This window comes from Pan troglodytes, chromosome 19 (assembly GCF_028858775.2).
Source record: "Pan troglodytes isolate AG18354 chromosome 19, NHGRI_mPanTro3-v2.0_pri, whole genome shotgun sequence".
Taxonomy (NCBI): Eukaryota; Metazoa; Chordata; class Mammalia; order Primates; family Hominidae; genus Pan; species Pan troglodytes.
This window is the reverse complement of record NC_072417.2, coordinates 74,228,270-74,241,220: the sequence shown is the minus strand read 5'-3', so window position 1 is coordinate 74,241,220 and position 12,951 is coordinate 74,228,270. Positions and strand designations below refer to the sequence as shown.

General features: G+C 37.7%; 1 protein-coding gene and 1 long non-coding RNA gene across 17 annotated transcripts in view; one reads left to right on the top strand and one right to left on the bottom strand.

The window, feature by feature from the left end:
- The window catches only part of BCAS3 (BCAS3 microtubule associated cell migration factor), a 718,021-nt gene that overhangs the window by 311,872 nt on the left and 393,198 nt on the right, over positions 1 to 12,951 (bottom strand). For all 16 annotated transcript variants that reach the window (XR_010153059.1, XM_063799111.1, XM_063799112.1 and 13 more), the window contains 3 exons: positions 9,643 to 9,743; positions 6,128 to 6,324; positions 114 to 211 (listed from right to left, as the gene is read on the bottom strand). Coding sequence is in view for 15 of the 16 variants with exons in the window: in XM_063799111.1 (XP_063655181.1) it covers positions 114 to 211; positions 6,128 to 6,324; positions 9,643 to 9,743 (396 nt within the window). In the remaining variant the exon portion in view is untranslated. The remainder of the gene's footprint in view (positions 1 to 113; positions 212 to 6,127; positions 6,325 to 9,642; positions 9,744 to 12,951) is intronic.
- The window catches only part of LOC104002960 (uncharacterized), a 70,680-nt gene that overhangs the window by 56,857 nt on the left and 872 nt on the right, over positions 1 to 12,951 (top strand). The window lies entirely within an intron of this gene.

The following is a 12,951-nucleotide window of genomic DNA, read 5'->3' as shown; positions in this document are numbered from 1 at the left end:
AAAACAAAAAAACAGAGAGGAAAGCAAATAAATGTCATCCTCTACATTGTGCGAGAAAATTAGTTAAAAATGCACAGGACTACCCAATAAATATTTCAGAGGTGGTTTTCTACCTGAGGCAGCATCAATCACTGTGGAAACTCCCCTTCGATCAGAGACTGGACGGGATGACCCTGGCATGCTGACTGGGTCAGAGCGGACTGGCTGGATCCTGCAATGCAATTTAATTTAATTCACATATGTTACTGGCATCAAAACTGTCACTTGCTACAAAAGACCTTAAATCAGGAATGCTGGAGTAGCACAATCCATTAAAGAACCATCCATTCTAAAACAAGACAAACAGGGGAGCTGCAGTCCCTAATTGCTGCACAAGGATAAAGCACTACAAACATTCTCTACACTCTGGACCCCTTCTAACTTATCTTTGTGTGTTATTCCATAGATTTTTAAGGAAGGGACCGAAAAGCTGACATTAATTTAAAGGGATACAATAAGTAGAATGGGAGAGGAAATTAAACACTGAAAATGTTTATACTGAAACCTTTGGGATTTCCAAGGGACACACATGAAGAGTTTTGAGAATCCTGAAATTCACTAATATCACCATAGCTATTAATGTGTTCCATAAAAGGCAGCAATGTGTAATTTCAAATTTTGAGATGCTCCATTAAAATGCTTAATGAAAGTTACTTTATATCTGACAGTAAGCATAGGATAACAAAGATGTACTGTGGCCAGGGTGGGTCACTACTAACTGAGCTACCTTTATAAAATTACCAACTAGCATACAAGAATCAATTAGAACCTCAGTAAACGTGCAAATTACTACACACAATTTAAAGTTGCTTAAGAATAATAAACATCCATCCTGGCTAACATGGTGAAGCCCCGTCTCTACTAAAAATGCAAAAATGAGCCGGGTGTGGTGGCATGCACCTATAGTCCCAGCTACTCAAGAGGCTGAGGCAGGAGAACTGCTGGAACCCAAAAACCAGAGGTTGCAATGAGCCGAGATTGTGCCACTGCACTCCAGCCTGGGTGACAGAGCAAGACTCCATCTCAAAAAAAAAAAAAGAATAATAAACATATAAATGCCAAATGCCGAGTGTCTCTTTCTAGCTGCATTAGAATAAATACTATTAACATAAAAGTATCTGGAAGAATAAAAGATCTGAAAGTCCCAGGCAACTTAGTGAAACAAAAACTTATTACAACAATATATGCGTGCATTTCTGGTAATTCATTCATACAGTAAGTATTTACTGAATATTAATTGCTTGTAGGCATTACTCTGAGAACAAGCAGAAACAAAACATAAAATACAGACCAATGTGTATATATATGACATAGCACATGAACATTCATGACAATGCAAAATAAAACTAAAGTGTAAATATGAATGACATAAATAGTAAAAGCTCAGATTGAGGAGATGGGGGAATACATGCAGGGTCCACATCAGTTAGAGATCTTGCAGAGCTGGAACAGGGATTAGGTCTGTATATAGTAATAGTATATACGCATAATGAAGAGGAGGAAGAAATGCCCTTTAAGCACAGGACTACAACATATAGAAACTTAGATTAGTGACTGAATACGATAGATTCAGGGCATCTTGAAGTGCATGATTTGGCTGAAGTATAGAGTTCATAAAGGCTATTGATGGAAGATAAAAGGTTGATAAGAAACATGGGACAGATGACAGAAGCCTGAAATGCCAAGTATGAACTGCAGACTAGTTATGAAATGCATGCATTTGTTGTGAGGAAGAAAAAACAGGAGGGAGGTATAGGATGATCTATTACTGGAAGGTGAAAATACTGATTAACAAATATTGATCACTGCTATGTAGGACTACCCAATATTCATTCCACCCCAGCTAATTTTTCTAAGCCAGTCATGGTAATCTCATCACATCTCGGCAGTGGTTAGTTAGGGGATAGGTAAGCCTAAGCTAATGTGGGCCAGTTAGAAAAGAGAAGTTTATTTAAAGTGTCTGGAAAAGAAGTTTCCTTGTTCTTGAGAGCAACAAAAAGCTAGCCTCTTAGATATGGTCAGTCCATTCAAAATTATGCCCCCTTCTAGTCTAAACAACTTCCTATGTGGGCTAATACAACTCCTATAGTTAGTCAATTTATATTGGGGTTTCTGAATAATCCAGAGTTGGAGGTAGGGTGTGAATGGGGCTACAGATGAAGCAAGAGTGGCCATGACTTGATAGCTGAAGCTGGACAACAGATATATGGGGGTTTATGCTATTTTTCTTTTCATTTTATACATGTTTGAATTTTCTTCATAATTAAAAAAAGAGAAAAACTGGTTGGGATGATGGAAACGTTCTGAAATTAGTGGGATGGATGCCAAACATAGTGAATATACTAAAACCCACTGACTTGTACATTTTAAAACTGGTAAATTTCATGTTATGTGAATTATATCTCAGTTAAATAAAATAAAATAAATGATAACCAATTTCTGAGGAGCTAATCTTGAGTGGAAAGAGAGGCTTTGCATACTCAGCATCTTTTACATTATATGTTTCTCAGGTCTGTTAGCAAATATTTCATTGCCCATTCTTTTTAAACACCTGCTCTGTGTAGGGAGCTTGCCTGATTCCCTTATGGATGAGAGTCAACACTATGCCTGCCTGTTTCCCATTTTGGTTAGGGGGCAGGGAGGAAGATTATCACTGCACTACATATTATTATTGGTATCCTATGGGGTACAGGACAGTGTACTAGGTGTCAAGGGTCAGGTGAGCCCCAAAAAATCTAAACAAGGACTTCACAATTTAAGAGAGAAAGTAAAGCCAATGGTCGGCCATAGGCCACCATGCACAGGCGTGGAGAAATCAGATGAGAGACAAGGAGCTGGGCTAGAGTGATCATAAACAAGAATGAGGAGAATCTCAATAGTTGGGTTTCTAATTGGATGCCGGGTGGGAAACGGTGGTACTAAAAAGGACTAAAAATTGATGTGAATAAAATCTATATTTCCCATAAAAACTGCTGTAGGGTCTTAGCCAAGGTCCCAACCAAGCTTACCTGCTGAAAGTTTAAAATATAAATTACAAATGCAATTAACAGAAATTTATAAACCTGCTGCTCAGTATAAAGGTTTCTAAAGGTTATATGTGTCCTGTAAACAGGATAATATTCTAATCAAACATAAACAATTTAAAGTCATTTAGATTTAAACAAAATTTGGGGAGTTATTTATTATTATTAACAAAGGGAAAGTCTGCGAGGAAAATTCTTAAGGATTCGGAAAAGTAGCTATATCTGCTTTTAAAAGAAGCGAGTTAGAACTATCTTAATAGAAGGACTATACCTGAGGAAAAGAGTAACAAAGAAAGCTGATGAGGCCACGAAACAATGGGGCAAAGACATCCTCAGAAAAAGTACAGCACAGGGCTTTATAAATAGCAGCTGGTCAATCACTAGAAAAAAAATGAGACAGTGTCTTGTGCACGGTTTAGCAAAAACACTAAATGTGTTACATAGTTGTGAAGAGAATAAATTGGTTACTTATTTTAAACGCTTTATTATTAAGATTTAAATAACCAAATGACTGTTGTAAACACGAGTACACTGAATCACTAAGTTGAGGACTGCAAAGAATTGACTCCCTGATCATGGCTTGAGGTCCTAATCTAGACCATATTTAATCAATTAGCATCACTGAAAATTGGTCTGACACTCTCACTGTATTCTGTCATTATTACCTGACATCTTGGTCAAAAAATGTCATTTTTAGAAAGCTGGAGGAATTATGCTGGAACACAAAAAATGTAGAGAAGAAAAAAACAAAATACAAAGCAGAGTAAACAAAAAATACTAAACAAGGTATTAAAAGAAGATACATTCTTCTTGATGAATCGTTCTTTTTGTGTGTGTTGGTTTGTTTGTTGTTTTGAGATGGAGTCTCACTCTGTTGCCCAGGCTAGAATGCAGTGGCACGATCTCGGCTCACTGAAATCTCCGCCTCCCGTGTTCAAGCAATTCTCCTGCCGCAGCCTCCCGAGTAGCTGGGATCACAGGCGTGCACCACCATGCCCGGCTAATTTTTTGTATTTTTTTGGTAGAGATGGCGTTTCATCATGTTGGCCAGGCTGGTCTCGAACTCCTGACCTCATGATCCACCCTCCTCAGCCTCCCAAAGTGCTGGGATTACAGGCGTGAGCCACCACGCCTGGCTGAATCATTCTTTAAGAAGATACATCAGTCAGGGGAAAGCAAAAATGTAAAAAGGGACAGCAGTTAGGAGTCTGTGAAATGTTGCTAGGGTGCTGGCATTAGGAATGGAGAGGAGTGGAAGGTTTCTAGATGTATTTTGAATAGAAATGACATAAGTTGGTGAAGAATTAGATGTGGCATCTGTGAGAGGAGAGATTTCAAGGATAACCTCTAGATTCTGTCTTGAGTAGGTAGTTTGTGGAGTAATTTAAAGAGATGAGGCCAGGCGCAGTGGCTCACGCCTGTAATCCCCACACTTTGGGAGGCAGAGGCGGGCAGATCACCTGAGGTCAGGAGTTCAAGACCAGCCTGGCCAACATAGTGAAACTCCATCTCCACTAAAAACACAAAAACTAGGCAGGCGTGGTGCCGCATACCTGTAATACTAGCTACTCAGGAGGTTGAGGTAGGAGAATCGCTTGAATACAGGAGGCTAGAATACATTCTAGATGTTGCAGTGAACTGAGATCGCACCACAGCACTCCAGCCCAGGTGACAGAGTGGGACTCAGTCTCAAAAAAAAAAAAAAAAAAAAAAACTCATGCCTGTAATCCCAGCATTTTGGGAGGCCAAGGCGGGAGGATCACTTGAGGTAAGGAGTTCAAGACCAGCCTGGCCAACATGTTGAAACCCCGTCTCTACTAATAATACAAAAATTAGCTGGGTCTGGTGGCGGGCACCTGTCATCCCAGCTACTCAAGAGCCTAAGGCAGGAGAACTGCTTGAACCCAGGAGACAGAGGTTGCAGTGAGCAGAGATCACACCATTGCACTCCAGCCTGAGTGACAGAGCAAGACTCCGTCTCAAAAAATAAAATAAAAAATAAATAAAATAAAATAGAGATGACAAAGAATAGGGGTGAGAGCAGGATTAGGGAGTGAGATGAAGAGTTGCAATTCAGACCCAAGTAGGCAGCTGGCCGTACTCTAGGCATATCTCCTGGCACCTCCTGGCAGGTACTCAGTAAATATGTGTCATATTTTCTAAACAGATACATCAGGCATAATCTAACTTTGCAACAATTTTCATCTTGTTATAAAAATTTTTTATTGTTACTGACAAAGAAGACAAAAACATATTTCCACTATGTAACTGGAACATTTTTTCCCACTATTTTTTAAAAGGTGTGCAAGAAAAAGGTCAGAGGGTTGTTTTATATTCAATTCAAGATATACTATAGAGTTTTTTTTAAAGAGAAGACAAGAAAAGGGAGATTATATTACATTAGACTGAGTCCTTCATTATCTGTTGCACCCTAATGTGTCAAGTCTTGGTATAACAAATTAAACTGCTAAGCAAACTTGAGACTGCAAGTCAAAACTGTCTGAGTTGCAATTAAAAAAAAAAGCTAATAATAAAAAGCATAATTTGTACACCTGTCCTAGGATTCCTACAAATAAGGATGAGAGAACATGTATTATAAAAATATAGAAGATAAACTATAATTGAATTTATACCAACATTTTTCCATCCAAAAACTTTATATAATCTAAAAGAAGGGAGATACAGGATTAGATAAAAATCACAGATGAAATTTAATTGAAAGGTGGTGCCAACTTCAGAAAGATCAGGAAAAGAATACATAATCAGATTGAAGCAGTTAGAAATATAAGCAAAGCATCAAAAAGTGGAATTGCTTGAAAAGTGCAGTGACTATTAGATTTAGGGAGAATATAATCTGAAAAGCAAGTATTTATTGCACGTAATGTGATCCCACGAGACCCTATATACGATCTCAAGTAATGACAGGGAATTACGTGCAACAGTACATGTAGTCTGCAACATGATACTGTGCCAAAAGGGGAAACCTAAATATTACATATGATGCTCATTTCACACGAACATATTAATCCTTTTGTTCAAATCACTCCCTAATTCTCATTTCCTACCTGAGACTGTTGAGATCAAGATCATCTGTATCAAAATCCAAAAGAGGCTGTGGCGTGTCATTCGGACCATGAGACTGCAACACAGATGAACTGGATGAGATAACTGTGGTTTGGCCTGAGGGATGGATGGTTTTGAACTGGAACTGTGGACCCATCCACAGACGTCTATGGGGTCCAGTGTGTGTTACAATTTCAACCTGGAACGGAGTAGCAATGATGATTTAAATGGTTTGTGATCCTGATTTGAGAGACTTCACAATCCCCCATTCTTCCTCTTAACACCCCCATTCTTCAAGAAGCCCATGTTAAAGTGGCAAAGGGATAGGACACCCATAATTAAAAGGTGATGATAATCACAGCTGATGTAGACATTCAAAATATCCCTCTACTGCTTTTCATCAACATAAGCAAAAAACACATTTTGTGTACATATACATACACAGACACACATGCACACCTCACACACATATATAAGACAAAAATCACAGGAAAGTAAAAGGACCAGTTGCTTGCCTCATATAACTAGTGTCAGCTCAGTAGGATCTACCTTTTTATTCATTCTAGACAGTACTTACCATGTTGTGGGCATGCACTGAATACTACACCTATTAATCCACAGATTAAAAGTAATTCCTTCACTGAGGATCAAGCTTATGACAAATGTGAAGTTGTTCTTGAACTATCCAAGGAAAAGTAAAGGTCTGAAATAATTTTAATGCCCAAAGCCATTTTATTTCCACAATAAAATATTATAATATTTATTATACTGCCCTAATATTACCCCAATCCACTTTTAAATGAAAAAATTATTATATATTTTCTCTCAAACTAGATTTTTGTCTTCCAAATACCATTAATTAGTGTTTTCTCAACTGCCACAAATATCGACACAGGCATCTGATGTGCTACAAAACAGTAATACCAAAATGCTTTATGAATTTCACGCTCAATGGAGGGGATAGGGAATGTTGCCAATATTTTATTTTATTTATTTACTTTATTTCATTTTTTTTGAGACGGAGTCTCACTCTGTTGCCCAGACTGGAGTGCAGTGGCGTGATCTCCGCTCACTGCAAGCTCCACCTCCTGGGTTCACTACATTCTCCTGCCTCAGCCTCCCCAGTAGCTGGGACTACAGGCGCCCGCCACCACGCCCAGCTAATTTTTTGTATTTTTAGTAGAGACGGGGTTTCACCGTGTTAGCCAGGATGGTCTTGGTCTCCTGACCTGGTGATCCGCCTGCCTCGGCCTCCCAAAGTGCTGGGATTACAGGCGTGAGCCACTGCGCCCGGCCGCCAATACTTTATTAAACATTATAAAGTCAAAGAAGTGGGTAGAAGACACTTGGAAAAACCTGAAAATATATATATATTACATGATTTTTTTTTTGTTTTTTTACAAATAATCAACTCGAATGAGAGACTAAATATACAAACTAGTTTAAATGTCTTGTCATTGGTACATTCATGCCTGTGCAAATACTTTATGTAATTGACTTCCCACATGCCTTATTTTTGTCCTGAGTTCTTTTATATTTAATCACATTTCTCTGATTGTGGTGATTAATTCTTAACAAAACATAACTGAAAAGGTTCACAGAGTGTAGCCCTGTGTGAGTCCAAAAGGGCAAAAGCATCATGGTCTTTGGAACAATATTCACATTCCCACTAATCACAGGGAGAAAAATGCTCAGATTGAGGACAGTGATTTCTGATTCAAGTAGTTGTATTCAGCAATGTAAATTAGGCCACAGATAAAGCATTCTGTGTACTTTAAGCTCAAAACCATCAGTGTCACAGAGCCCAGAGGTAAACAGATGCCTGTTCAATTTCACCGAGGCGATGGCCAGATGTTCCTATTCACTCTCCTGTTGTGTGCCGGACAAACACATTGTATATACTTTCACACTGACAGCACACATTACCCCTTTTTCTAATTGAAAAGTTGAAGTGAAGGACAGTGGTTTCTCTGCCAGCATTCCTTGGACAACATTTTGATTTTGGAAAAAACACACATTTTGGGTTTACTTTATCTTCCTATCATTAAGAAAGGATGGACCGCCACATGCCAGGAACTGAAGAATCGACTTCCTTCAAGGAACTTCCTGTGAATATTTTTGGTGTGATGAAATAAATACATGTTACCTAGACACTGCTTGATTTTCCAGTTTACTTTACTTTTGATTTTCCAGACTTTAGTTTTCAGGCTACCCTCCTTGAGAAAGAAATGAAACTACAAATGGCCTCCACATTTTTGAGGCACCTGTCCGATGAAAAGCTGCCAGATTGGTAATCTGAGATAGGTCATTAGCTTCATAAAATGATGTCAGACTTGAGGCAGACATAACAGCATTTGTAATGAAGTCATTTGTAATCCCATCATTTTGACATCTGCCCAAGTATCTTTTATTTCAAAGCCCTTGAGATGAAGACAGCTTCACCTGGCAAGGGGAGGGATGGTCAGTGAAGCTGTTGGAGACTGGGCATGGTGGCTCTTGCCTGTAATCCCAGCACTTTGGGAGGCCAACACAGGAGGATTGCTTGAGCCCAGGAGTTCAAGACCAGCCTATGCAACATAGGGAGATCCTGTCTCTACATTAAAAAACAAACAAAAAAACAAATTAGCCAGCATGGTGATGCATGCCTGCAGTCCCAGCAATGTTGTAGGGCTGGCTTAGAGACCACTAAAAGCAGCATTACATGGGCTTAGGAAAGGAAACCAAGGCACCATCAGAATTTCTGCAGGGTGGAATGTTATATTTCCAATAATGAAAGTATGAACTCAATCTTCGGAAAATGTTGGCTCCACAAAACAAATCCCAAAGATTGCTGAGTGGCTTCACTGTTTCATCAAGGTCAACTTTTATTTTAAACCTGATGAAAATGTGTTCCAAAGAGCCTATTTAAATTCCAAGCTCCTGGCTGGCCACAGTGGCTCACGTCTGTAATCCCAGCATTTTGGGAGGCCAAGAAGGGTGGATTGCTTGAAGTCAGGAGTTCAAGACTAACCTGGCCAACATGGCGAAACCCCTTCTCTACTAAAAATACAAAAATTAGCCAGGCATGGTGGTGCATGCCTGTAATCCCAGCTACTCAAGAAGCTGAGGCATGAGAATCGCTTGAAACCAGGAATTGGAGGTTGCAGTGAGCCAAGGTCGTGTCACTGCACTCCAGCTTGGGTGACAGAGCAAGACTCTGTCTCAAAAATTAATAGATTAATTGATTCCAAGGCCCTAAGGCTTTAAATGGATTGTGTGAAAAATACACAAATTTTATGCCATGTTTATGGAAGCTAACATATATATATATACACACACACGTATAATGTATATATAATATGTATATGTACACCTGCAGCAATATTTGTGGAGTAATTTGTAATATGGAAAGACAACTAATTCTTGGTAATTCAACAAAGAGTTACCAATTCTCCCCTTTTACCTCTAAGGAAAAGAATAAAAACAGTAAATTTCTGTTTTATTTTACTTTAATACTCTCAATATTTCAGAGTTTTACCTGGGAAAGCCATTCTTCATCTTCCTGTCCACTATGGTCAGAAGCTAAACTGTCGTAAGACCCATGTCGAGTAATGGGCCCAGGACTTCCAGGGGGAACCACTATAGGAGAAAGAAAATAGATTTAAACCACTTCATTCCATGCAGTGGAAAAACAGACGTGGGCACAACCATTTTGGATACTATGGTAATTTATAAGATAAAATATAATACTTTAAAGCACAAAGGCAATTCAAACAATTATTGAACAAGTAAGAATGAAGTTCTTAGGAATAAGATACTTTAAAAAATACCTACAGAAATTTAGTAATGCCATCTTCTTGCAATAAAAGAAATAAACAACTAACTACATATGCTAATAGCAAAAGTACACTGAAGAGCAGCGACAAATCTATTCATTGGGGGATGACATTAGGATTCTTTAAAAGAGTTTATTTAGTAGCTTCATATAAATGCTAGGCATAAACATGCACATTTAATAGAAAAAATGCTTTCAGTCCTAAAAAAAATTCATTTATCCAGAGAAATACATCATCTTTCTTAGATACCTGAGTAGTTTTCATGATTCTTAAGTGGTATGACATAGTCAAATTATAAACAGCCTACCTTTTCATTCAAATAGGAACATTTGCTTAGTAAAACAATACAATGATTCAAAAATATTTACTGAGTTCCTAATATGAACCAGATATTATCTCCTCAAAATCTTAGTCTCTTCTTTGGAAGCGACGACTCACTCACTCTGTCTGTCTCCATATCTCTAAAGGTATTTTTTTTCTTTTTTTCTTCTTCTTTTTTTTTTTAACAGCAGTTTTAGGTTCACAGCAAAGTTGAGCTAAAGATACGGATATTTCCCATATAACCCCCCAACCTCATACATGATTTTATTTAATCTTTTTTTTTTTTTTTTCTTAAGAGATAGGATCTTGCTGTGTCACACATGCTGGATTACAGTGGCATGATCATAGCTCACTGTAACCTCAAACTTCTGGGCTCAAACCATCTTCTCACCTCAGTCTAATAAGTAGCTGAGACTACAGGCATGAGCTACCAATGCCTGCCCAATATTTTCTTTCTTGTAGAGACAGGATCTCACAATGTTGACCAGGCTGGTGTCAAACTCCTGGCCTCAAGTGATCCTCTGGCTTTGGCTCTCAGAGTGCTGGGATTACAGGCATGAACCACCACGCCTGGCCTACCATTTTAATACTCAGAGAAATCAAGCAATGAAGTACTGGGAGGAACAGAGAAAAAGAGGGGAGGTAAGTAGAAAGAAAAGTAAGAAAGTAAGAGATGATCATTAAAGAAGTGTGGAAGAAATAGAAAAGAATGAGAAGCTGAAAACCCTCATAATTTCTACCACCAAAAGACATTTATATATACACATCAATATACAAAAATTTCCTTGAGTTAGATTCCTACATATGAAATCAGAGGATGTAAATATATAAATTTCTTAATATATATTCCCACCAAGAGTTATACACTTACCCAAGCAGTGAAAGAGAATGCCAACCTCACTGAGCTCTTGCTAGAACAAGGTAGTATTTTGAAAAACTGTATCTTAGTGAAACAGATACAAATAAAGTAGACAAAGCATAACCTAGGGCAAGATTTTAAAAGACACAGACTCACAAAAAGCTTATCTTAACTTGCTGCAAGAGGAGAAATGCTAATTCAGTGAATTACTCAGCAGAGGCATACATAGTATTAAAGTGTAAGATCTGCAGTAATCAAAACTTTTAGCTGCTAGTTCTTCAAAATCATAGTTCTACAGCCAAGCGGCATGGTGGCATTTGTACAAAACACAAATGATCACAAAAGCATACACCTACATTCTTGTGATGACAAATTATATCAAGAAGAAAAGAATATCACAATAACTATTATTTCAGCATTCTTTTGGAAATAATTGATATACATTGAAAGGCTGATAAGTAATGATATTTTCAAAAGGCTAAGTTATCTTCCCACCACTAAATTCTATATTAATTCTTAATACAGAAGAGAACAAGAGGATCCTTGAAATTCCCACCCCTTAAATACTAGTGAAAAATGTGAATATGGAAAATATGTAGAGGCTGGAAAGCAGATGAGAGCAGAGAAGATTTTAAAGAGGTGAGGTAATATGTTATGCAAATATCTGAAGGAAAGGTGTGACCAAGGGAATGTTAAGTACAAAGATTTTGAGATGTAAACATAAAGGGAATCAGTAACAGCTAGGAGGCCACTGTGGTTGGGTGGGATAAGCCATGTTGTGAGTGAAAGGTAAGTCAGTAAGGCAAAGGAAGTAGGACCAGCAGATTACTGTGGGCTTTTCCTTTCTTTTTCTTTTTTTTTTTTTTTTTGGTAATAAAGCTCGAGTAATATGATGGAAAGCAATTAGCAATTTTTAAGTAGAAGTGAGTAGCCATGCCTTACGTAACTAGCTAGTACCTAATGTGAATTTCTCCAAAAGTTTATGTTGTGTTTTATATATGCTGAGCCTAGACTAGTACGTGTCACAGAACAAGTACTCAATAAGTATTTACTGGGTGGTTGGAGTTTTGGATTCTGTACTAAGTAAGTAACGGCACTAGAATGGCTGGACACTTATTTATCCATCATCAAAATAGGGATAATATATTATCATGTCTGGGATTAGCTTCAAAATAACCCAGTGCAGGGATGGAGGTGGGAGGTAGAATTACAGATGAAAACAGGATTGGTCATTAGTTGATCATTGTTATAGCTGGCTGATAGGTACATGGAGGCTCATTATACTATTATTTTCTAGTTTTGTGTATGTTTGGAATTTTCCACAGTGAGAAGGGAGAAAGATCCTCTCTGCCCTCATTAACTTTCCAAAGGAAGTAATAAAGATTCCAAATATACATCTAGAAATAGTACCATAAATATGCACCCCAAAATCCTAAAGAGATTGTAAGAATTTCCATCCCCTTTTTTCACCGAAAATAGTTTTCTAATTAAGCATACTTGGAAGCCATCAGAAGATGGGCAATATAAAAAATAAATCTGGTAGGATAATATTTTTCAATATCAAATAAATATCCTTCCTCTGCCCCACCATTTTTTCCACGTTTGATACATTTTTATTACTAAATTGGGTAAAAGCACAAACATCAAAACAGAAAAAGCTTATCATTAGAAGCTAACTATAATCCAAATAATTTTGAAAAGTCTGAAAGAAGAGTGCAATAAGAGAACATATTTTTTTCACAATAAATTAATCATTAATTGGCACTGTGGTGTTAAACATACAACTAGATATATTACTGTTCATAATAATTGGTAATGTAATATATTTATT